This window comes from Copadichromis virginalis, linkage group LG23 (genome assembly GCF_057382275.1).
Source record: "Copadichromis virginalis isolate Kocher_CV1m ecotype Utaka linkage group LG23, C_Virginalis_male_GT1.1, whole genome shotgun sequence".
In the NCBI taxonomy this organism is placed as follows: Eukaryota; Metazoa; Chordata; class Actinopteri; order Cichliformes; family Cichlidae; genus Copadichromis; species Copadichromis virginalis.
The window spans coordinates 13,134,985-13,161,687 of NC_140639.1; the positions used below are offsets into that span (position 1 = coordinate 13,134,985).

Sequence of the window (26,703 nt, forward strand, 5' to 3'; positions counted from 1 at the left end):
TCCAAGCAGCTCTGCCAGGCTGAAGCATGCAGTGTGCTTTAACAATGCGGACCTGTGGATTTCTGCGGTATTTCTATACATTTCTATAGTATTGGGCACTTTGTAGTTTGTGCTAACTGGTGAAAGGCTAGAGGATGGGGATGCTGGGCAGCAGCAGCAGGCTGTGCGAGGCTTTCCGGCTCCGCTGCTGTGTCACAGCCAGCGAGCAGCACATCTGGCAGTGAAGCCTGCGCCTCCTGAAGCCGCACAGGCTGACAATGTGGAGGGCGTCTCACCTGGTTTAGGGGGTGTGTGTGAGCACCGCGGCTCACTCTTCATTTAGTCATTTGTCGGTCGCTTGACTGCAGCTGAGCACCCAGACAGCACCCGAGGGATGTGGGGCAGCCAGGGAATAGGTCTGTTGGACGCCCTCTCTGTGCCGCTGGTCGTGGCCGTGATGTGCTGCGCCCAGAGGTGAGTGTGTCTGCGGGGTTAAAAGTCCTGGCGTCCGCTTTCAGGAAGACTCACCGGGGGGGTTATTCTCTTTTTTCAGCGTCAACGAACCGGGGAACATGTCTTTCGTCAAAGAGACAGTGGATAAACTGCTCAAAGGATATGATATCCGTCTTCGGCCAGACTTTGGAGGTATAACTATCACTGTTTCTTTGCTGTTTTATGTGACTGAATTGCTCATCCGTAGTTAACTTTATTTTGCTCTGTTTTAAGGTCCACCGGTTGCTGTTGGCATGAGTATAGACGTGGCAAGTATAGACATGGTGTCAGAAGTCAACATGGTAAGTATAGCACACAAATCCTCCTTCAGATCTGAGCCATTTGTGGCTGTGTTTGACTTCCTTTTCTTAACCAATGAAAAGTAGCTCAGATTTGTTTTGTTTGTTTGTTTTTGCTTTTTATTGCATATAGGTTTACAAATATAGATCACATATAAGTTTATGTGAAGGTGGTTTAATTTGTCCCATAAAAATGTCCTTCTCTGCTTGTATATATGGTTGCCTTCCTGTTAATATGAATTTCTTTCTCTCCACCATCCCCACCATGCTAGATGTCTCTCTCCAGTATTGCATTATCAAAGCAGCTAGTTACCAGCCCTTTATAAAGCAAAAACGTGTTGCCTGTTGTTGCAACTGTATTGCATAGACTGTGCAGTTCATCTGCTGAATTAGATTATAGCTAGTTGTGCTGTGTGGTTGCACACCCTGGGTCACTGGCTGTGTGCGTGTAGCAGTGATGCCTTAGTGGTCCTGTTAGAGTAAGGTCAGTAAGTTCTGTTACTGTGTCTTCTCCTTTTAAACAATGATGCAAATATAGTGAAGCTACTTTGTTGCAAGTGTGCGCCCGTGTCTGTGTGCATGTGTTGAGTACAGTTTATCACCTTTACGCCATCTATCAGGGCTCTAAACTGCTGACAGGGCTCGATGTCTGATCACATGCTACAGAGAGGAAAAAGCCCCTGACATGCTGTCCTGACAAGTCTGTGTGATGAAATGTATCCGTGGTGCATTTTAATGCATCTCCACACAGCAGCAGAGTGTGGCTCGCTGAGACATTTTTATTGTGGAAGTGAGTTAGTTTCAGTTTGTTGCGTTAAATAGAGTGGTTTCATCAAGAAAATGCAGAGCGAGGCTGTTTTACACTCACACACAGTGCATTGTTAGATTTTTACCAGGGATAAAACTTGGACTTTCTTAGTGTTGGATTTGGATTTTCATTGAAAATCAAGAGTGGCGAAGACAGACACAGTGCAGACACTTCTTATGCAATGCAATCTCTAAATCCCTATCATCATTGTTCACTTTAAATAAATGTCCACGAAGCTGCAACTTGCCTGAGAATCATCCTGTTTCTCAGACTCCATTATAATCCAGTCATGGCTGCCTGTATACCAGCGGGAAAAAAACTGCAAGCAGGAGCTGCTAATGGCTCCTGCAACATATTTTTAATGGTGTACTAGTAGTTAGCTTAAATTTATCTGTTTTGAAAACTCCTCAAATATAATAATCAGTTTTATACACAGGAGAAATACTGCAATTGTTAAGCAGTGTCAGTGTTCTATACTGCAGATGAATAATACACCAGCCTAATAATGTATGCACCAGTTATTGTGGACATAAGCACAGCGTTTGGCTGCTTAGATGTAAGCCTTTGGTTGCACAGAAAAAGAGACAAACACATCATTTTTCAGTGTCATTAGCTCTGAAAATCTATGATCTGTTAACTGAATTTTAGCACTTAATGGGCCAAACATAATATCCGCATTAGAGACCACGCCTGCTTTTAACTTGAGAGTTTATGTCTGCCCGGACCATCCTGCATGAAAGCATTTAGCTTCTTCATATCAGACTGTCTGTGTTAGTAGCTGTAGGCATGCAGATGGGTTCAGAGTTATCTCCTCCTCAGGCTGGAGGAACTGGAAACCTCTAGAAAAGAAACAGTCCCAGTGGCACTCGTGATAAAAATGTTCTGCTTGTGATAAAAAATGATGGGACACTGTCTCCACGAGGCATTAAAGAAACACTCACTTCTTTGAGTTGTGAGACAGACAAAAATATCTGCAAATTCTCAAAGGAACGTGCATCATTGAACCCACAGGAACACGGTCCTAAATCAAGCACATGTCATTCATTCAATGACATTTGAAACATTTGACTGCAGCTGTTGTGCTATCATCTGCATTGTGTGACTGTTTGCAACATGCCGTAGCCCTCACCATGCATGCAAAAACACCAATCAACACTATGACACAAGTTATGTGCCACTACTGGCTGTTTACCTAGTTAGCACTGGCATAATTCTGGTTACCGAAGATGCATTCTTCTCCTGCTTTTTGTCGCTCCCTCGTTTTATGCTACATTGCTAGATGGCAGCCATTAAGGGTGAGACTTGTACAGGGTTCACACTTCACTTCTTGACTCTTGTGATTGGATAGAGTGAATCACTGATGCCCTTGAAATATAGACACAGCATTGCAGTTCATCACACTGCTGGATTCAAATATACAGCATGTTAGTTGCTGGAAATTTGGAAATCTAGACGTGAACTGAAGCTCTTCTTGCTGTGTTTTTTGACACAATTTGATTGGTCTTATTCGCTGCCAGTCATCATGTTTAATAGCAAAGAATGGATTGCTGAAGAAGCAGCCAAGTTTGAACCTGATCATCAGTTGGGACCTTTTTTGGTAGAGTTTATATGGCCAAAAATATGGATGTGAGTGTAAATGATCATCGTTGTGTCTGCGTTAGCCCTGTGATCGACTGACACAATGTCCAGAGTATATCCAGCTTCTCACCCAATGTAAGCTGAGATAGACTCTGGTTCCACCACCTGATAACTTGTTAGGAAGATGGATGGATGGATGGATGGACCAGCAGCCCAATGGGTCAGAGAACCTGCCTAAAAGATTGCAAAGGGATTAAAGTAATATCAAACAATTGCAAAGAGACACAAAATGCCCAGAAAATAAAAAAATAAAATCAGAAACGTAAAAAGACCACAAAGCTCCTTTTAAAAAGGAATCACGGCAGCACTTTCTAAAGGTTAAGGAATTTTTGGGATGGGGGCTTGCAGTGCTCAATATCAGTCAGCTGCTATTTTTAAAAAACGTACAATTGAATTTTTGCCCTTCCACGTGAAGAAGAAATACTGCCATCGCATGACCATTAACAAACTCAAGGCCAAGTTAAGCATTTATGCAGAGAAAAACATACATCAATGCAGTGAAAAGGCCTTCATTAAAAACTTTTAAAGGTAATCAGTTATGCATAGTAGTACTCTAGTATAGTAAAAAGAAGGATGATTTTGAAATGTAAATCATGCAAAGCTACTCTGGTGCAGGCTAAGAATAAAAATGTGAAACTGGAAATGAGCAAAAAAATTCCTTCTTAATAAATATTACAAAAAAAGTGCCATATACAATTAAGCAACACTTAGAGGAGCAGATACATTGAGCAGCAGTAGGTTTCTCCTGCTGCAGTGTCCTATAGCCTGACACAGACAGGTTGTAAACAGACTGAGAGGCAATTTAATGTTACATGCAGTTATTACAGGGTAAATTTAAAGTATAACAAACTTTTGGAATCATTATCTTATAAATTGCTGAGCAGGACATCATGTTCAAACGTACAGCCTGATTTCCACTGTTTTCCTGCACCTGTAGCAGCTTTAGTTTTACTCGCTTCTTGTCTTCTGTTGCCTCTTTTGCGTCTCTGTCAGCCTCTAAACAGCTCTAACCTCATTTCTAAAGCCTTTTGAAATGTTCTCTGAGCAATTTAATAAACTTAGGTGTTAAATATAGCCACACAAAGCCCATGCTATATTTTACAAGTGATACAAGGCTGAAAAATATCTTCTTAGTGTCAGCTGAGCCCAAACAATGCATTTCCGACCAATCAGTAATATAGGGGAACCTGTTAAGATGATGAAGTGACTCAAAAGCATTCAAAATCCTTGAAGCTTGTCAACTAATGCTTCAGCTAAATGCCTCACTGCCTGAAAGGCATTATTATCATGAGTGGTTGGTGATGGAAATTTGACATTTCCATAACAGCTGCCGTGTCACTCCAGCTTGAAACATGAAGCAAAAACTAATGGCAGCCCGGCGAGTGGCGTGTCCAGAGTCTGCTCAGATCATGAAGGGCTTCTATTTTTTTCTGAGTGAAGAGGAAAACTGTCAGTCATCTATTATACCGCTTTGCTGAAGGAACACCCTGTGTGAATCCCTATTGAGCATTACCAAACCACAATGAAAGAAGCTTTTACTTTAGGCTATTTATGTGACTGCCAGTGTTGCTAATTGGTTACTTTAAAGGTGTGTTTGCTGTGTTATTTGGAGCAGCTCTTAATCTGCTTACAGGATCAGAGACTGCATTTAGTAAATCAGAGACCCTCGGCAGTGCTGCGCTTAGAATCGTACTCTAAGAGAAGAAGAGTGTGAAAACCGAGAGATTAAACCTGCAATGCAGTGCACGTCTGTCTTCATGTGTTTCACCAAGGTGCTGTTAATGGCAGGGCTCTCTTTCCCTATAAATTGTACCGAGAAACCGGAAACTCGTCTCTCTGTGAATTATCCGCAGTCTAGTAGCACCTATCGCACCCTGCTGTGATAATCAACAGATCAATGCCTTTTGGATTGCTGCCGTTTTGGAAAGAAAATGATCAAGGAACAGGTGATTGCTTTTGGTGATCGCGCATGTCATCCGTCTAAGCATTAGAAACAATACTGCTGAAAAAATTTAGGGAACACTCATTGCAGCATAACACAAAGTCCATGAAAGTTCAGGGATATGAATCTGTCCAGTTAGAAAACAACGTTTTGTGAGTCCATTTAATCTGTTTTGGTCCAAACCATAGTGACAATAGGTGTACTGGAGAAGTGACAACAAGGCCACCCCACTTGAAAAACAAAACCCTCTCTGCTTATCTTTACTGACTGATTTTCTCTAGTTTATCTTTTTGGTTATTGTTCTTTGCTAATATGATGAAATGGTACCTGGACCCTATTCAAGTTGCATAAGTTTCCCAGCTTTTTCAGGAGGGCATCCATATGTGCCAACACAAGAAGGTTTGCTGTGTCTCCCAGCATTCTAAAGAGTATGAAGGAGATACCAGGAGAAATATAAGGAGAGCTAAACAGGTCGTAGAAGGGCATCAACCCAGCAGCAGGCCCAGTATCTGCTTCTTTATGAGAGGAACAAGAGATCACTTCAGAATGACCTCCAGCCAGCTACTCATGTGCATCTTTCCTACCAAACTATCAGAAGCAGACTCCGTGAGGGTGGCATGAGACCCCAGAGTTCTTTAGTGGGACATGTGCTCACAGACCAGCACAGTGCAGGTCAATTGGCATTAACCAGAGAACTCCAGAACTCGCAGGTCCACCACCAGTACTTGTTGTCTTCGCAGATAAGAGCACATTCAAATTGAGCACATGTGTCAGCATGAAAGAGTCTGGAGACTCAGGCAAATATTATGCCTCCAATATCATTTCTGAAAATGGTACGTGGTGTGATGATTGTACAATTAATATTTGTGAGGCAAAAGCTCAGACTTTAAGCTTGTTTCAGACAGATGATGAACTGAGGGGCTGCACTGAGGCACAGTATAAGAAAAAAAGGCATACAAAACTACTCTAGTAGAGTCCAAGAATAGAAAAACAGAGCTGGAAATGGGCAATATAGTTCCACTTTAACTAGGATTATAAAAAAAGAGTGCATAGACCAATAAGCGATGCTCAGAGGACCTAAAACAATGGCTAGCAATTAGTTTCTCCTGCCGCAGTGTCTTATACTCTGACACAGGCAGGTTGTAGACACACGGCTGGCTCAAGCTCTTTTCTGTCTTAACTTTTAGGAATAGCTGGATGCTTACGGAGTCGATTAATGTAAGCTCATCCACCCGTTATAATGCTAATTCTGTGGCACAGATGGAACAGCGGAGGTGTGAATGGTGCATTCCTCAAACCACACTGGGTGACATGAGAAAGAGAGATGGAGGGTTTATTTCCCAGCAATGAATGAGCTAGCCACCTGTAATCTGTAATTATGGGATGGAGATCAGCTAAACAGGTACAGCTGTGTCAGTCATAACATCTGCTTTGTTCTTAATTTTTCTTTTTTCTTTTTTTGTAGTTTTTGTTCCCTGTTTTTTATATGTGGAAAATGGTAGGCATTTTTAATGTGTCAAATTCTGATTTAAAAATCATGATAAAAGAATTTGGTGACCTACAAAGACAAAAGGAGAACTTGCCGTCTTTCCCTCTGAGAAGGAGTGGAGAGCAGAAAGGTGCTGGCAGCTTTCAAACAGCCAGAGTCACACGAGGCTTTGGCCCGTTATAGACTGTGTGGGCGAGCTGCAGAGCTTGTTGTCTAGGAGATGAGATTATTAATATTTTTCTGACTTTCCTCTATTTTTAGAGGAAAATTAAGATTACTCTGTGTCCACTTCAGTTCTGTCGTTATTTTTAATATAGCCTCCTCCCCACGGCGTCACACTGCACACAAGTGCACTCCAGGAACAACCTTTAGAGCTATCACTCCTTCATGTGAAGAGCTCTTACACTTTGCAGAAAAGCACCTGCGAGTGCACAGCGGGTCCTCTGACCAGTGCAGTCACACATTAGTTCGGTATCCTCCGCATGAGTCAGCTGGAAAATGAATTCATCATGTCCTAAAACTCCCATTCTTTTTGACACTTTAACATTATCCACCTTCTGCCTGAAGGAAGTGTTACCTTTAGATGTTCTCCCAGATTTATATTGAAGGGCTTAGTTAATAAGTCAGCTATAAAACATCATTAAAAACCTCAGGTCACTCAGAAGGTAAGAAGAACTCAGCAGCAAATACTAAGGTAGTTCTCTTTATGGAGCAAGCAGCGTTTCACACTGTGCTGCATTCAGTGGAATATAAAGGCCGTGTTTGCCACTCTAACTGGACGCTTTGAATAAAAATAGAACTTCAAGGGCTTTTTGGGAGCGTAATTCTAGGTTAAACTAAATGAGAGGAACTTTTTGACTCTTTCAGTCAGTTTGAAGCATTGAAAAGACCAAGATCACCCAAGTTTGGGGTTTTTTGTTTTGTTTTTTTACTTTAAGGTCTCATAAATGTTTTAATTACTGAGTTTCACGGTGTGTGAAGAGCTCTTTAAATTCCTTTTCATTAGAAATGGCTTATAGTTAACCGCAGAACCAACAGAAGACACTGTGTAATTCATCTTTTTTAATCTTGCTAATAGAGCATGAATCTCTGTCTGTGTGTCTGTCTGTTCTTCCAAAAACCATTCATCAGATCCACTTCAGACTTGGCGGTTTTATTGTTTGGGACCTGAGTGTGTGCAGTGCATTTTTGGAAGCTTGTCTGCCAGTCAGCGATGCCAGCATGTTGCCTCCATTGCTGGGCATTACCATTCGAGGCAAATGAATGCTGCACCAGTGGTTTTATGAAAACGTGTGAGTGGGTTGAGACGTAGCTTCATGCACTGTGGTCGTGGTCTTTGTGTTGTCATTGTTGTTTCCCTGCCTTTGCTTCCCTCCGTCCTGTCCATGTGCTGTATGCTTCTGTGATCCCTTGTGTTTCGCTCTCTTCTTGTTTATGTCTTATTTTGCTTCCCGTTTTATTTCGATAGATCCTTTTCTCATGATTCCTGCCTGGATTTTACTTCCTGCTTTTATAAATTCCTACATATTTTTATTTTTCATTTGTGATCCCAGGACGATGAAGAGATCACATGTATAAAACTTTGTTTTCTGCCTTCACCGTTTGTTTTCAGCTGCAACTGCACATTACTGTGAAAAAATCATTTTATGCTGCCTGGCCAGCATCAAAAGGCAGTTAAACTTAAAGCTAAATCTGGTGGGAAGTCACTAATACCCCATTTCTGCTGTATGCTCAGATCACTTTCATAATATGTCGATGTTGTTGTGCTCTGTTGTGTTTTATTTACACAACGTACATAAAACACATTGTGTGATTTAATACATTTCTGGCTCTTTGTTGTGCTTGTTGCCTTTAATTGTCTATTATTGATGTATTGGAGATGTATGTTGGGATGATCCATTATGTTTTTAGGCCTTACACGTTCACCAAAGACACTTAAATGACTTAAAGCATGGTTATATCTCCCCTCCACAAAAGCAGCTATTTAACAGCTTTTCTTTCATAATGTAATAGTACAAGATTTTTGACAGCACAACGAATAAATCATTTAATGAACGCCTTGTTTGCTACAGCGTGGGAGGATACAGAGGATGAAACTATTAAATGGATAGTTTGTAAAACACATCTAGCACACTTTGGAAACCTACTGGGAACATCTAACTGTCTCATGGAGTGATGAAAAGCCCCCCGATTGCACGGGGCGAGATTCTCAGAGTGCCATTCCTGCACTCCCAGCAGACATCCTGGTGTTAGGATGACGTAGACGATGTTTGACTGGCACACATTAACCGTGTCTGAGTTTGAGACTGCGATCGCTCCGAGCCAAAAGTGACACAACAGTCTCAACCTCCCACCGGGCCTCATTTACTCACTGGTGCTGAGAATAAGCGCCTTTATGTCTCTTGTGGTCTACGTGATATCTGACAGCAAACAACAGCACCCTTCAAACCCAAACCAACGTGACAAGCATTGCAGGTATTTTAAGAATTTTATCATGAGTTGAGTCATCGTATGACGGCAACATTTTGAAAACCTCCGTGGAATGATCTTTGAGAACTTTTTGAGAACTTTTGCTGGTAGATTCTGTCAGTGAAAAAGTGTTTGGCATATTATGACCTCAGTGGTGTAGAGTAAGGTAGTGCTGCAGTATTGCTGAGTCGTAATTCTGTATTGTCCTTTAAGCTGATTGATTCTTATGATTTAGTAAAGTAGCTTATGATTGACTGTTTCTTGCAAATAGAAGGTTTGAATAGCAGGTGGGTGGGGCTTATGTGTTTGTAGCCATAACCTTAAAGTACAGCATTTGTGTCCATTCCCAGAGGCATTTGCTTACAGGGAGCCCACCTGTGAGATTTTCAACCACTGGACACGTGATCTGTGCAGTTGTGCAAAATCCCAGCTGCACAGTGACTTATGTGGATGATGTTGGGCATCATTTGAATGCTGATTGGTTGATTAGTTGACCAGGAAGTGAATTCACCTGGAAAGGGAGAAGCACAAAAAAGTTTTTTTTTTTTTAAATAAAATAACAGCAATGAAAGTAGCAACATTAGCTGTGGTGGACACTTTTCAGTGCCTTTAACTGTCTTTGTATGTTAGAACTTTTTCCATAGATGCTTGGTGGCCCAACAGCAAAAGCAGGAGTAGCCTATGGAGACCGGTTGTACCACCAATTTTTGACACTGCCCCTATCTGACAATAGATTCTCTCTGCAGTGGACGGCAGTCCAAGCTGCCAGTGGACTGCCCACCATAATGGAACGATGAGTAGACAGGTGGATCTCTTCAGAGCAGTTTGAGGTCTGAACTCACGGAGATTAATTTCACATTCACTTGCTTAGTACGAGCATCCACCAGGAAAAGCATAACAGATGGCCAGATGGTAAATGGCCTGCATTTGTATAGCGCCTTTCGAGTCCTTAAGGACCCCAAAGCGCTTTACACTACATTCAGTCATTCACCCATTCACACACACATTCACACACTAGTGATGGCAAGCTACATTGTAGCCACAGCTGCCCTGGGGTGCACTGACATAGGCGAGGCTGCCGGACACAGGCGCCACCGGGCCCTCTGACCAAACAGGCTTACTTTAACTGCTTTTATCTTAACTCTGATAAGATTCTGCACTTCCAATAGCTGATTAGCTTTTTCCTGCTGCTCAACCACTCATTCATATAGCCATATTACTCATGTACAGCGTGGCCATTTTTTTTACTATCTGATGACAACTGCCGAAGCTCCCTCCACTCCCCCACAACCTCCTCAATATATGTCGCTGTTTGATCTCTATTCGCCTCTAAAAGCTGGGACTCATCCTTAAAAAATAACTTCCTAACGATCTGTTATTAGTGGACATAAGTGCCTCTGATAGAACTGGGAAATGTATTTATCAAAGTTCTTTTTGTTTGATAAAGATAAATATAAGTAAAGTTGCATTAGAATTTAACAATTTAATTTTGAAACCATTTCACAATATTGATCTTATACTAGTGAGTCTTCAGATTAAAATATAAATTATGTTATGACTTGTTCAACTTTAATTACAGTGGGGCAAAAAAGTATTTAGTCAGCCACCGATTGTGCAAGTTCCCCCACTTAAAATGATGACAGAGGTCAGTAATTTGCACCAGAGGTACACTTCAACTGTGAGAGACAGAATGTGAAAAAAAAATCCATGAATCCACATGGTAGGATTTGTAAAGAATTTATTCGTAAATTAGGGTGGAAAATAAGTATTTGGTCACCTCAAACAAGGAAAATCTCTGGCTCTCACAGACCTGTAACGTCTTCTGTAAGAAGCTTTTCTGTCCCCCACTCGTTACCTGTATGAATGGCACCTGTTTGAACTCATCATCTGTATAAAAGACACCTGTCCACAGCCTCAAACAGTCAGACTCCAAACTCCGCCATGGCCAAGACCAAAGAGCTTTCGAAGGACACCAGGAAAAGTATTGTAGACCTGCACCAGACTGGGAAGAGTGAATCTACAATAGGCAAGCAGCTTGGTGTGAAAAAATCAACTGTGGGAGCAATCATCAGAAAATGGAAGACATACAAGACCACTGATAATCTCCCTCGATCTGGGGCTCCACGCAAGATCTCATCCCGTGGGGTCAAAATGATCATGAGAACGGTGAGCAAAGATCCCAGAACCACACGGGGGGACCTGGTGAATGACCTGCAGAGAGCTGGGACCAAAGTAACAAAGGTCACCATCAGTAACACACTACAACGGCAGGGAATCAAATCCCGCAGTGCCAGACGTGTTCCGCTGCTGAAGCCAGTGCATGTCCAGGCCCGTCTGAAGTTTGCCAGAGAGCACATGGATGATACAGCAGAGGATTGGGAGAATGTCATGTGGTCAGATGAAACCAAAGTAGAACTTTTTGGTATAAACTCAACTCGTCGTGTTTGGAGGAAGAAGAATACTGAGTTGCATCCCAAGAACACCATACCTACTGTGAAGCATGGGGGTGGAAACATCATGCTATGGGGCTGTTTTTCTGCCAAGGGGACAGGACGACTGATCCGTGTTAAGGACAGAATGAATGGGGCCATGTATCGTGAGATTTTGAGCCCAAACCTCTTTCCATCAGTGAGAACTTTGAAGATGAAACGAGGCTGGGTCTTCCAACATGACAATGATCCAAAACACACCGCCCGGGCAACAAAGGAGTGGCTCCGTAAGAAGCATTTGAAAGTCCTGGAGTGGCCTAGCCAGTCTCCAGACCTCAACCCCATAGAAAATCTGTGGCGGGAGTTGAAAGTCCGTGTTGCTCGGCGACAGCCCCAAAACATCACTGCTCTCGAGAAGATCTGCATGGAGGAATGGGCCAAAATACCAGCTACTGTGTGTGCAAACCTGGTAAAGACCTATAGTAAACGTTTGACCTCTGTTATTGCCAACAAAGGTTATGTTACAAAGTATTGAGTTGTATTTTTGTTATTGACCAAATACTTATTTTCCACCCTGATTTACGAATAAATTCTTTACAAATCCTACCATGTGGATTCATGGATTTTTTTTTCACATTCTGTCTCTCACAGTTGAAGTGTACCTCTGGTGCAAATTACTGACCTCTGTCATCATTTTAGGTGGGGGAACTTGCACAATCGGTGGCTGACTAAATACTTTTTTGCCCCACTGTATATGCTCATTTTTAGCAACAAAAGAATGGCCAGCAAAGTTTTTACCAAGTGGAAGATAAAGATAAAATTTCTTTGGTATCTGGAACGTGATCGTCCAAAAAGAAATTATCTACTGAAACTATTTCGTTCCTCAGACGTGTAAAGTCTTAAACTGCTTGCAGTGTTTGATTCTGTTTTTAAGGGAGGTCTAATTAATGAGGAGCTCTGTGTCACATCCTGTTTGGATGGCTTCCACAGGCAAATCTGAGCCTGGATTTTAAGAGCTTAAACAGTCGCTACTTTGTACAAAGGGTGGGAAACATTTCTCTCCAGAGGGCCTGACTGACACCGATGAAGGAAGACAAGGGTCACATGTTTAATAAAAAAAAATCAAAACTTATGCTGCAATGAAAACATTGCCAGCATAAAGGAAATACGTAAATGGTACATAATCATGTACCATTACATTGCGACCACATGCCGTGCAGCCAGAAAGCACAGTCCTCATGCATTGATTAATCCAATTACAATCAGATTTCTAACCTTGAATTTAACTAGTTGTTGCATGTATTGTGGCACATTGATATCTTTTTCATTAGTTAAATATTGTATATGTAATATGTAAACATAACCGTTGATGATAATCTTTAAAAGAGACAAAGTACAACTAGTTAAACACTGGTGATGTTTCACATTTGGAAGGCCTACCAGCCTGTAACAGTGTACAAAGTCTTTTTGCTCCAAACAAATGAATTGTGACATGATCTGGCATCTGAGTTGACTACGCTGCCCTCCACTGTGGCTGTCTGACTGTACACAAACTGAAGAGCCTCTGTGGGGAATTAGCCGAGGCCTAGAATAGATCCCTGAGGGAGCCTGCAGGTTACACAGGGTGCTGGGAGCTCGAGGGCGTACAGTACAGCATGGTACAGCGAGAGTGATGTGGTATAAATTTGTTTCTGAGCTGCTTGTTTAAAGTAGTCAAGGATAGCTGTGAGATCTGAAGATCTCAAAGAGACTAAAATAGCTGTGGTCCAGACATGGAGGGAGCGTGTTGGTAGATGGGCACCATCGCTGTAGTAGAAGAGCTGTTGTGTAAAGCTGATTCACCCATCCCACAGCTCTGCTGCTTGTGGGAGGAAGCATAATGAGGGCATCTTCTGTTTGCAGGGGGGTAAAAGAGAATTGGGAGGGTGAAGGCATCTCAGAAAATAAAACAGTCAATTCGCAAGCCAGGGATTTTCTGAAATCTAACTCACCACAGTTCACTACAGAACCTACACCCAGAACCTGACGAGTTAAAAATGTTTCCTGTACGGCAAACAAATGAAAAAGCCTCACACAGTCACAGTAACGACTGTGCAGCTCTTTGAAATGAATATCTATTCTGATTATACACACACGCTGAATTATTCATTGGAATCCATGCTGCATTATAATATACTGTCAAATCACATACACAAAACAAGCTTATTATTTGTCAGTCCTCCAAAACCCAGGTGTCTCTTTGCACTTTGTATACAAAGTAAAAAAAAAACGCAGTTCTTTCATCTGTTGCGATCAGATCAGCAGTTTATAACGTGACACCACAAAGACCATCCTAAGCAATAATTAGTTCAGCGTAGAGATAGAAAATACCACCGACGCATTTTTGAACACTTTATTGTGAATATGTTGTTGCACCGGAGGATAGGCATTTTGAGCGTGGACAACTTTTTGTTTATTTCCTGTTTTATTTATTCACGAGAACATAAGTCAGCAGAACACAGCAAAGAGAGATAGTAAAGAGCTCCATTAAAGGGCTGAAAAAGCTTTTGTGTTTGATGGATTAACTCGTGGAGCTAGCTGCAAATGAATGCTCAATAAATTATGGATGCCTTTGTATGTATAGCTGGTAATATGCAATGCTATCTAAAAAAAAAGTGGTCAGTACTAAACTGAAACACGGTGTTGACACGGCTTGTAGTAATGGAAATCTATAGTTTGAGGGCTTGTGTCAGTCTTGTGCAGAGAGAACAGCTGAGAAGAGTTTCTTTTTAAGGCAGGTCCTGAAATACGAGCACCCAGAGCAGACTGACAGTCCTATAAATATCGTTTTTGTGACCAAAAAATCCGTCCAGACCTGCGGGGTGCACAAATCAAGCGCTAAACTTGAAATCCTTTTTAGAAATCCTGGCTACAGTTTGGATGGTGTTTGCCTCCTGTTATGTATGCTATGCACTTCTCTGACTTAGCATAGCTACATGACCGTACTCTTTTACATTTCACAGGACTACACGCTGACTATGTACTTCCAGCAGTATTGGAGAGATAAGAGGCTGGCTTATGCAGGGATCCCTCTCAACCTGACACTAGACAACAGAGTAGCAGACCAGCTCTGGGTCCCAGACACCTACTTTCTCAATGACAAGAAGTCCTTTGTGCATGGTGTCACAGTAAAGAACCGGATGATTCGACTTCACCCGGATGGCACTGTTCTCTACGGCCTCAGGTAAGAACTGCAGTTTAGCTTGACCTTTCAGGGTAGGCTTGTATTCTTTATTCATCAGTTTATACGAGCTTCAGTTTTCTTCCCGTCTTGAAAAAAATATCCCTGTAAAGTGGGGCTCCTCAATTGAGGAGAGACTGGATTTTCAAGTGCAGTAATTCCACCAGATTCTGGGTGTTTTTAACCAAGTATTATTTGCAACCGGCCTTTATTTCAGCCACTGTTGAAAAAGGAAAACTGTTGTTTTAACCGCGTTCAAGTTCTGTTCTCAGCTCTTTGGAGAGTAGCAGTATGACTCCAGCACTGAGCAGAGCTGCATCAGTGACAGCAGATATGACGTTAAGTCAGAAACAGCATGAAAAGAAGCAGCTGGGGTGGGTTGTGCAGTGGCTTGCACATGCACCGTATAAGAGATTGGATTTGTAGGATTTCAGTGGCTGAACCACTGAGATCAGCTCATATGCTGGGATCAATTTCTTCATGCTGATTCTGTCATGTTTCTAATAATATAAGAATTTGTCAGTTATTTCACATTAGTAACATATTGGCTGTGGACAAAGACTTAGAGGTCATTTTTCTTGTTAATATTCATACATGATAGGCTTCCTCTCATAATATACATAATACTCTCTGCAATTAATTACCAATCCATCTCCGGTGCTTATTGGCTGCATCTGGCTTTTACACCATCGCATAGCTCTCCAAACTGCCCAAGATTCATGAAGTGGCAAAAAGCTTTATTTGTTTTGTTGAAGCAATTTAAGCTGCAGTTCAACACAATTTAATGCTAATGCAGGAAGTCGCATCTCATAACTGCTGTCATACGTTTGTTTGGACTAACTCAGAATTGGATCCTCAGTGTAAATGTGCAAGTCTGAAGAGTCTGGAAATGAGAGTGGAAGTAATTGGCAGGAAGTTTGTTTTTCTTCCTTTAATCAATTAATAATAAAAATGGATGCCATTTGCATCTTCCTCAGATGGAACGCATTTCTCCTAACCATCCTCTGCTCTAACAGCTGTCCTGAATCTAAAACGAGGTCACCTCTCTTTTGTTCCTCTTTTGACTCAGAATCACGACGACGGCCGCCTGCATGATGGATCTGAGGCGATACCCGCTGGACGAGCAGAATTGCACTCTGGAAATTGAGAGTTGTAAGTTTAAGCCCTGCATCTTGTGCTTTGTAAAGAAATACAGCAGACAGCCCGACTTTTTTCATCACTTAAAAATATGAACAGCGCTGTAATTCTCATAAAAAATGTTCAGTCATCGGGTGGAGACAAAAACTGCACAGGCTGCTGAATTGCTCTGGATTTATTAATCTGTCATATCCCAGTGAGATTGCTCGCTGCACCCTCTCCAGTTAAACGACTTCGTCTGCACGGAGAGGTTCTGAGCTGAGCAGACAGTGATTTCCATAGTGGAGCACCGTAATGATTAGTCCAGCTTCATCAGTCTAGATGACGTGTTCGGCTGTCCGTGCTGCCATAAAACTCTTGGCGGTCATGGATCTCATGCATTTGGTATCAGCCTGTCTGTCTGCACTGACACACATCCCCATGAAGATTCACATCTCATGCAATCAGCACTTACAGGATCTGTGTGATTCATGAGACTTACTCTAAATCAGTTACAGCTACCGGGCGTCCTGATTTCTCTTAAGGATATAAAAATACATCCAGTGAAATGAGACAGATTCACTTTTCAGAGCTTTTCCACTGTTAAGGACACATCATGTGACTTGTTTTCTTGCAGATGGTTACACAACAGATGATATAGAGTTTTACTGGAAAGGAGGAGAAACTGCTGTGACCGGGGTAAAACGCATTGAGCTCCCTCAGTTCTCCATAGTGGACTACAAACTGGTTTCCAGGAATGTAGTCTTCTCCACAGGCAAGTTATGGCACTCACATTTTTAATGTTTCTTCTTGAATCCATGAAAGAACATTTTAGAAGGTGCATGCTCGCGTTCAGTTGACATCACCAGAAATCAGTTCAGATCTGTTGTCCCTGATTACAGTGTTAAATAACCTCAGTGAAAATAGCTTATAACTGAGATAAAAGCACCTTACCTTGTATTAAGAGTTTGGCACAACGTGTGCTCAGCAAACAATGTAAAAGCAGCACGTCTCACACGCCTCCATCAAGATGCATTCAGATGCATTCTTGCACTTCATCCAATAATCAGTGATCCCAGATTAAAACAGAAGAATAAGACTTTAAAACATGTGCTGCGTCACAGATGAATCTGTCACCTGAACTGCAGAGATGTAAGACTCTGCCGAGGTTGTGTTCTGTTACCTGTCGTCAATCTTGAGACGTCCCAGTATATTAATTCATGACTGGCTGTTTTTTTTTCGGTGCATTCTATAAAACTGCTGCTTTAAAACTAGATGGAGCTGCACGCTGCTGCAGAAGGACTGCTTGCTTCCTCCCATAGGTGGAAGTGGGTGTTTGCAGGTTCTGGACGTCTCTTGTACTAAAAGTTCTGCTGCCTACTAAACACATACCTGTTTAAAATGATCCTCCAGTTTGTAACTCTGGCTGAAGACACACAGAGTGCAGGTTGAGAATTTGGAACTAAATTAAGTCTGACATGAGAATGTCTGCAGTCTCCCATGATGCATTCGATTACACTTAGACAAGAACCTGGACTGAGTCTATTTAGTTCAAACATGCCTGTAAAGGTACAGCGGGTGAAGGGTCTTAGTGCTACTAATGGCCCTAAAAAAGTAGAAAATAACCTGCTTTTTGTGGTGTTGACTCACTTTTCTTTTTATGTATCTGAGCCGAGTCAGGATGATAAACTGTCCTTCATGCAATGACCAGATCTGTTAAACTTTATATTCCCATTGCTTGAAATTAAGAGATGCACTGATTGATGCTGTTGATAAAGAATGGGGACTGTTGCATACAGCAAAATAATGCATTCATGAGGCAGAGTGCTGGCAGCATGAATTATTCTCCTATAATACAGCAACAACTCAGAGGCACCACAACAGTGATTATCCTCACTGCTGAATTAATGACATGTAGGATGGCTACTGTCTGAGCGTTTCTATACAGATAATGTAGAGAAACCTATTAGAGCTCATTAGGATCACTGTCACATTCTGATACAATAAACTCTAATAAATGGAGTGTCTGCAGATGCTTTTAACTTCTTCTCAACATCCTCTTATTGTGTGTGTGCGCGCGCGTGTGTGTTTTAAATTATCATTATCTGTACATATACACTGTGTGTTTGTGTACAAATACTTTTATGTAGAAATCTCTGTCTAGGTTTTGAGATATTTAAAAATTAATATACATATAACCTTTTAAGAATGTGCACACATATTGGCACATAACTTTTACCCCTCAGCCGTAAAAGGCTGATGGGGTATTGTTGTCACTCTATGACTGGTGGGCGGGTGGGGGACATGGACCAGTAGGTTTGTAAATGCAATAACTTGAGAACGTGGCAATGTAGGATTTTTAAATACCCACCCTTTTCCCCAAAGTTTTGTTTGTTTGCATCATGTGAGAATGTGGACAGTGTCTCGTTTTTGCCTGCAGTTCTCGTGTAAATACAGTTGATGAGCTCATCACCACAGAAACCAAATCAAAGTGGAAGGCATCCCCATGTTTCTCCTGAATTATAGAGCCCTGATTTTTACCTGATGTGTTGTCCTGCAGGTGCCTACCCTCGACTGTCTCTGAGCTTCAAACTGAAGCGAAACATCGGATACTTCATCCTGCAGACGTACATGCCCTCCATCCTCATCACCATCTTGTCCTGGGTGTCGTTCTGGATAAATTATGACGCCTCAGCTGCCAGAGTTGCATTAGGTATGGTTTTTCCAATGCAGTGAGTTGACCTCTGGATTGTAGTTTAATCTACACGCACTCTGTGTTTTCTAAGACTTGTGAACAGTGACCGGCTCTGTGCCAAAGCTGGAAACCAGAAAGTAACACTAAACTGTGACATTATCAAAGTGGCGATTCTGTAATTAGAGGATGGATTTGTGACTGGTTACTTACAGTTATTTTACATCAACATTATGCATTCAGTATCCATCCGTCTGACTTATAAATGTGTCAAATGTAGGACCAGATGAATCTTGACAGCGAAAATATTGAAAGAATTGGCTTGTGTGGGAATGAAAAATTGGTTTGTTTAAAGAATATTTATGTAAAAGAAAGCATTCACAAAGATTATGTAGTAGCACTAACAAAGAAGAATAGTCCTGGTGAGGCATTATGCATTCAAAACTAAACTGGTGAGTTCCTCCCACGTGCCACATTTGAACAGATAAACAACAGATTCAAGAAGAACAAATAATCACAGCTGTGCGTTTCCTTCACTCTGTTTGAAGCCTCTGCATTGTGGTGTAATAGGAGACTCAACTGGATCTCAAGACTCACACTTTCCACTGGCTTCTAGGGCTGAAAAAGTTCACCGTTGTATAACACCATACCTCCCTAACTGCATTGATCGCTGCTAGAATATTTGCCTTAATGGAAATCCTCAATCAGCTTTGGTGCACTCTCAGTCAAGTCTGCGTAAAGAAGAGCACATTAACGTACCAATAATAAAATCTCACTTGAGCATACGCTGTGATTAGATGAATGTAGTACATCTTAGGAAGTCTGGTGGGAAGCTGGATTTGGAAGCCCCTGTGCTGGCTCAGACCTCGTCATTTAACGCACGAGTCGGCTCACTCCGCCGTAACGCCTCCATCGTTGAGAAGACTGCTGTCTGGGATGCTGTCAGATCAATGCAAGTTAGAACGCATCCCTACTCCTGTGCTTTACAAAATCAATCAACGGTGATTCATTACAGGTCTCCATTCTCTTTGGTGGGTGGTGTGAATATCCTGAGCAAAACCAAATTAGCTGGGCTACTTAACAGGCTTCATACATGAGGAGCGGAAAAACATGTCTGAAGCGTATGGAGTTTTACGAGTCATTCAGAAAGGTGTAGTAAAATATATATACTTTTAATGCAAAAAGATATGCACATCCCAGAAGGATATACACATTTTTTAAAAAGATTTTTTCAAACAGTCCAGACCATTTGAAAAATGGTAAAAAAAAAATCATATTTTGCATGGTTGGATCTTAACAAGGTTCCAAGTAGAGCTTCAACATGCAACAAGAGGAAATGGGAGTGAAACAAAAAAAAATTGAGCATGCAATTTATTGAAAACAACGCTTAAACTGAAACAGGCTGTTTTACAGCTGATTAAATGTTTAGAACCACACCTCTGAAAAAAATACCCTGTAAACCCCCCAAAACAGAAATCAAAGTTCCAAACAGGATCTCAGTAATGAGTAGCTCCACCGTTACTGTTGATCACTTCAAAAATCTGTTGCGGCATGCTTGATGTGAGTGTTTCCACAAAGTAAGCGGGAACATTTCTGGAAGCGGTGAAGACGGCCGCACGAAGGACATCTACTATCTGGAACTCCATTGTCCATTTTTGTAAACTTCTCTTGCCATCCATCCCTAAAGGTTTTTAATGGGATTTAGATCTGTGGGCGTTGTGTACTGTGGCATTGTCCTGTTGAAAAACCCAGGCGTTACCACACAGACGATGGCCCTCACTCATGAGGGATGCTCTCTTCAACATCTGGACATAGCCAGTGGCCGTTTGACGCCCCTGCACCTCCTGAAGCTCCACTGAAAAAAAAAAAGCACCCCAGACCATTATGGCGCCCCCTCCACTGTGGCACGTAAAAAACATCTCAGGTGGGATCTCCCTTTCATACCAGTTACGTTGGAAACCATCAAGGTTACGTTTTTTCTCATCAGACAATAAAACTTTCTTCCACCTTTCAATGTCCCATGTTTGATGCTCTCTTGCAAAGTCCAAATGGTCAGTTCTGTGGCGTTTAAGGAGATGAGGCCTTTGAAGACGTATTTTGTTTTTGAAGCCCTTCAGTCTCAGATGCTGTTTGATGGTTATGGGGCTGCAGTCGACACCAGAAACGGCCTTAATTTGGGTTGAGGATTGTCCAGTGCTTAACGGACAGCCAATTAGATCCTCTGGCTCAGTGCTGATGAAATTTTGACTTTTTGTTCCATCACCCTCAGGATCATTTAAGCAATTCCAAATGACTGTCTTACTGTGTCCTACCTCAGCAGCGATGCCGCACTGCCAGAGACCCTACTTATGCAGTTCAACAACCCAACCATGTTCAAAAAAGGAAACATTTTTTTGCCTTTGTGAACAGATCATCATGACAGTGTTACTACATGTCAGAAAATGACAATGAATCCACATTTTTGCACAGATTTGGCTTTTTAAAGGCATGTGGTGCTAAACTTTTGATCAGCTGTAAAACAGCATGTTGCAGTTGAAGCGTTGTTTTCAATAAAATGCATGCTCAAAAAAATGTTATGTCTCACTCCCATTTCTTCTTGTTGCATGTTGAAGCTCTACTTGGAACCTTGTTAAGATCCAAACATGCAAAATATGATTTTTTGCCATTTTTCAAGGGATCTTAAACTTTTGATCGGGTCTGTATTAGCCAGTTTTTTGGGATTTAACACCAGAACTAGAGCTCAGCTGAGCAAACACAGGATTTTAAAATCATCTGTTCAAATTACACTCCTGTTTTGCCACATTTAATAGTTTATTAGGGGAAGATGCCATCTTGAGGAGTCCAGTGATGTAAATATTTTTTTCCACCAATACTTTCCTACCCCTGTGACATGAACAATAGTGTACAGCAAGTGTTATCATCTTGTATGATTATCACTTCTTATTTTGTCCATCTACTTTTACCTGCTGTGTTCTCAGGGACAGCACTGCGCAGTATTTCAAGGGGTTTGTTGAGTAACCATCTCCTCTGAGCTCTCAGAGTGTTTAGAATCTTGCTCGTCCCTTTGTTATGCAGAAATCGATGCCATGTACCCACTGGCGCTCTTGACTCCCCCACACACTCCATACAGTGCAACATTTTTTGTTTTAATTATGTAAGCCTGAATCGACAGAAATAGACACACCGTCCAGGTCGGTGAGCCTTCATGGAGACACAGAGCATTACTGTAGATGGCGCAAACTACTGAGAGAGTTTACAGTGTGTTTGTTGAGTCTGTTCGCTTGTCATGTGAGTTGTAATTCATCCAAGTTCAGAATATTCAACATCATCCAAACAGACGACTTTTAGCTTCTCAGAAAACAAAAAATCGGGTTCATGGTATTCATCTGGATATGGTCATTTTAGAAATCGGTTCTCAGCCCTCCTTTAGTACTGTGGAAACAGATTTTTTTTTCTTCCAGGGATCACCACTGTGCTGACCATGACAACCATCAACACCCATTTGAGGGAGACGTTGCCCAAAATCCCCTACGTCAAAGCCATAGACATGTACCTGATGGGCTGCTTCGTGTTCGTCTTCCTGGCTCTGCTGGAATATGCCTTTGTCAACTACATCTTCTTTGGCCGAGGTCCTCAGATGCAGAAAAAGCTGGCAGAAAGGGCGCAGAAGGCAAATAATGACCGCAGTAAATTTGACAGGCCCAAGGTGAGAATTATTTCCAAACACCAAGAAGGTTCATAAAAATCAACTGTGGTGTTTCTTTTAACAAGCAAGGCTGGAATTTAACAACTTTTAGTGCTTATAGCTGTTAAATCAACCATGTGGAGCAATTCTCCTCGGACATCACACAAATATACACGAACTAGCCGTTACATTAAAACCGCTGCTGGGAAATGTCACCATGCAGCATTGTTACAATAATGATAATGAACATTATTGCAGTAATTCATCTGTAGTCACTATGTTTTGGCTCTTCGGTGCCGAGATGCAGCGCTATCGTGATTCAGGTTGTTTTTTTTGTGGATTCCATTTCAAGCAGGGATTTATTTAAATAGGTGTATTTAAATCATCACTATCTGAAAGTTACCTATTTAACTGTGCGGGAGTATCTCTAGCTGCTAACTGCAATAAGAAGACCAGTCGTACAGCAGTTTGTGTGAAAAGAATCCGAATTCTGTCTTGATCTTTGACTCCAGCAAACATTTTTACAGTCTTAATTCTCAGGTCAAGTATTCCTTGAAACTCCGTATTTGAACTGGAACATGTAGAGGATTAATCAGGGTGTGCTTTAGGATGTGTCTGCCTTGTTACTGCTTGGTCACAAACCAGTGGCCATGCGTTCAGATCCACCCCTAGCAGTACTGTAGATGACGTCATGTTTATCCGTCTATTAACGGCAGCAAAAATTGTGCTTCGAATACCCTTTAAATATGGGTAACTCTATATAAAAACCCATCTCTGAAAAGATTCCCACCTGAACCCTGAGAGTCTTTTGTGCACATTTAGCTTTAGCATATTTAATGAAGCCATATATCTCATACTATGAATGTACTCAGACTTTAATCTCCTCAGAGATTTTACACCATTTTCCTCATAATATCATTAATTCAGACATTTTCACCCAAATCAGCTCTAAGAGTCACAGTACAAAGCCAAGACCTCAGCTTTAGTAGAAACAAGCACTGGGGTTGATAACTCACTGAAGAAAACTTCAAAAACTGCATTCTGGCTTAACACCATGGCTTTCAATAGCCTGTGGAATTTCTGGCTGATCAGAACAATTTACACTATGAAAGATCTCCTTTTTACCTACATTTGATGCCAGGATGATCTTCAAATCAAGGATAAAGATGAGCCGATTCTGAGGGATAAGGTGGGAGACAATGATTTTTAATGTGACTGGATCAATACATCCTACAGATGTTTTTTTTAATTAATCATCAGTCACAGCTTTAACCAGTCCACACTGAGTGACTTTCTGACTCCTGACTCCGATGTTCTGTGAGCATCTTAGGTGACCGAATCTCAGACAAAAGGGTTTGTGTTTGTCTTTTTCCTGGCTAGTCCATTCTGGAAGGAGGCAATTGCAAGTCTTCGTCTCTTAAACTGTCCAATCAGGTACAAGGGCGTCGTCACTCACGACGGGTGAGTGTCTGTCACTGCCTGTTGTGTTACATCTGTGAAACCTCTGGCTGAAACTTTGCTGCTGCAGTGCAAAGTTTGACCTCATTTAACAAAGTAACACGTCATCACAGCCATTTCTCTAAACACCTCACCGTACGAGTACATTCTGCTTAGCCCGCCTTTCCCACTGTCGTATTTTTGCCCTTTTTTAATGTCTTTATATGTCTGTGTTGCTAACATGCTACCCAGTAAGTGCAATCAAACCATTCCAACCATCATTAATGTCATTAGGCGATTACCTTTACACTGCACTAATTCGGCGGCGCATAGAAAACATGAAGAGTCACGAGTTACATTTTAAATTAGTTTACAGGATTCGAGGTTGATCTGTGAAACCACAGCCAAAAAAATAAGAAGACAAATATTCACTTTTTCACCTCCTCTCATGCCTTGTGGTCACCTTTTTATATCTGTGTTCATCCTGTGCCTAAACTGGTCTGAATGATATATCTGTTTTTGTGTGGGAAGCAATAGTTGTCACTACATTAGTATTAAAGCCGGCCAGTCCAACCTTGAGCTGATTTGTGAGAAGACGTTTAATTTTGGGACAGAAAAACCTGCCTTTGAAGGTCGCTCTGGTTCCCAGGCTGTCAGCCTGCGAGAGGAGACCGACCCCGGGGAACCGACGCATGCTGCACATGTGTCGTCAGTCGCTGTAGCCTGTTTTAAACATCGCTGCTGTTTGTCGGTCCTAGGTCGACTCCCAGGGGAACATTTTGCTGACAACCTTGGAGATCCACAACGAGGTGGGAGGGAACGAGATAACAACCAGTCTGAGCGAGACCCACAACTCGTCCTCCATGGTCTTCGACAACTCAGCTATCCAGTACAGAAAGCCAAGCGGGTCACGCGAGTTGGGCCGCCACAGCCTGGACAGGAACGCACATCTTAAGAAAACCCATCTACGAAGACGGTCCTCGCAGCTCAAAATCAAAATCCCAGACCTCACTGATGTGAATGCCATCGACAGATGGTCACGGATTATATTCCCCTCTGCCTTCTCCCTCTTCAACCTCATCTACTGGCTTTATTATGTTCATTAATGCATTGTGGGTTTTTTAAGCCCATGTGATTCTGGTTTATGACTGAGAGAAGCCTTGTGTGGCCGACCCGACACGGTAACGTCCTGAACGCTTTTTTAACATGATACGTGCAGAAAGAATCATGCACAGCCACAAGGATTTACCTGCAGAACATGCATCTTACAAAGACTTGCATGTGAAGTCAGCCCTGTGATCACCTGCGACTCTATCACACAAACTGAAACACACTTTTGCAGCACTGCATCTCCAAAAGATGATTTAAGTTGGATTCGATGAGCTGCTGAAACCTTCCCCTATAATTTCAGTATAACATGTGGCCACACTATTAAATTTAATCGTAAAGGTTTGTAGTATTATGACAGCGCTAGCCTTCCTTATATCTGCACATGGACAAAGGCGGACCTGTAAGATCCCATGCACCCAGACTAAACAGACTTTGCCCAGGCGGGAAATTATTTGGTATGAAATCAGCCATAAAGGAATAGTTGTGATATTTTGGGAAATGTGATATTACAAAAGCCTAGTTGAGATAAAATGACATTAAAACAATAAGGCTGCATCCAGTTTTGTTATTTTTCATGATGCCCTTTGTTTGTCGTATTATATACATCCACCATACCCCTTTTCCTTACAATTGTGCACTTTTGTTTCTCCCAAAATGCCAAAGCTCGTTAAGTGTTTAGTTTCAGTTGCTTCAAGACGATAGAAACAGAGTCTGTGGTCAACAAGCTCAATCTAGAAGTTGTACCAAGGTTACAGGAGCTGGACCGTGTGTTGTTGTCCCTGTGCCGTTGTTCAAATGTTCCCTAGACTTGAGATCATTTGGTTTCAGTTCAAATTGTATTTAAATTTAATGGAAATACTACTTTCTTAAAAAGTTCAGTAAGTTTTTGCTGATCCTACTGACCAAAATCTTTGTTAGCATTTCTGCTAATCAAATAGTTTAATGCTATGCTCATTTCTATCCTGTAAGTTCTTGTTGATGATGGAAAGTAACTATAACACGTTACTCTATGATATCAAAACAGAGCCATGTCTTTGCAGTCGGGAACAATAATGACCTTCCTGACACAACATGTAGTATTTCTGTAAAAGTAGAGTTAGAATTATCGCATGTCATTGATGATGACTCAGAAAGTTGAGTATAAATACCAATATCCAATCAACTTAGCTTAATTTTCAGAACCCAATTTTAAATAACAGGAATAGAACCAGTACTGCATTTTAGAAATAACTTTATTTTCTCATTTAGTGCCATGAATGAAAGATTTTTAAAAGGTTGGAAGAACTAGCCCTAATCGTATTTCTGATGCTAACACATCACGCCACTTCAACCACTGCAATAAAATTGTCATTTTAACATTTTTGTGTGAACAAATTAGGTCATGAGTGATGTTTTGTGTTACTCTGTGGGCTTTTGAGGCTAGTACATGGATTATTTTCATATTTGTTCAAAGCAATGCTAGCAATTTACCGCTAAGCTAGGCTAATCCTCTAAAGAAAATGCAAAAATAAAAGGACTTCCCAAAATATCAAACTATTTTATCAACGTGTGCATTTACACATTTTCAAAATGCCATATTTCCGACAAAAACTGGAGAGATTGTGTGACCTTAGTACAAAGGTTTCCAGGCTTTTGTAGTGTTTTTTTTTATCGAGGAATGTATTAGAACAGTTTACATCGTCCCACTATTTTTGTCACGTTGCTTTCTGTTGATTTTGTGAAACACGTACATAATACAGCACAATCCATAACTTCCTTGTTTGTTTCAGACTGCATGTTGTACTGAGGACTGAGTCGTGGCTGCAGATCCCGACCCTCTGGGGATTTGATGTACATACTGTAACTGTGCACATTTTTTCTCAGCTCACAGTAATTACATGGCTATGTTGTCAACGGTG

The 26,703-nt window shown here is 41.5% G+C and overlaps 1 protein-coding gene across 2 annotated transcripts; it reads left to right on the plus strand.

Moving 5' to 3' along the window:
* gabrb3 (gamma-aminobutyric acid type A receptor subunit beta3) lies at positions 1-26,703 on the plus strand. Of its 2 annotated transcripts, XM_085449824.1 has the most exons (10): positions 1-453; positions 533-624; positions 706-773; positions 14,548-14,768; positions 15,835-15,917; positions 16,519-16,656; positions 18,442-18,594; positions 22,035-22,279; positions 23,639-23,719; positions 24,454-26,703. In XM_085449824.1, the coding sequence occupies exons 1-10, from the start codon at positions 374-376 to the stop codon at positions 24,799-24,801; spliced, it is 1,509 nt and encodes a 502-aa protein (XP_085305950.1). In that variant the 5' UTR covers positions 1-373; the 3' UTR covers positions 24,802-26,703. The 2 variants fall into 2 exon arrangements, with proteins under 2 accessions (XP_085305950.1, XP_085305951.1); XM_085449825.1 differs by lacking the exon at positions 23,639-23,719.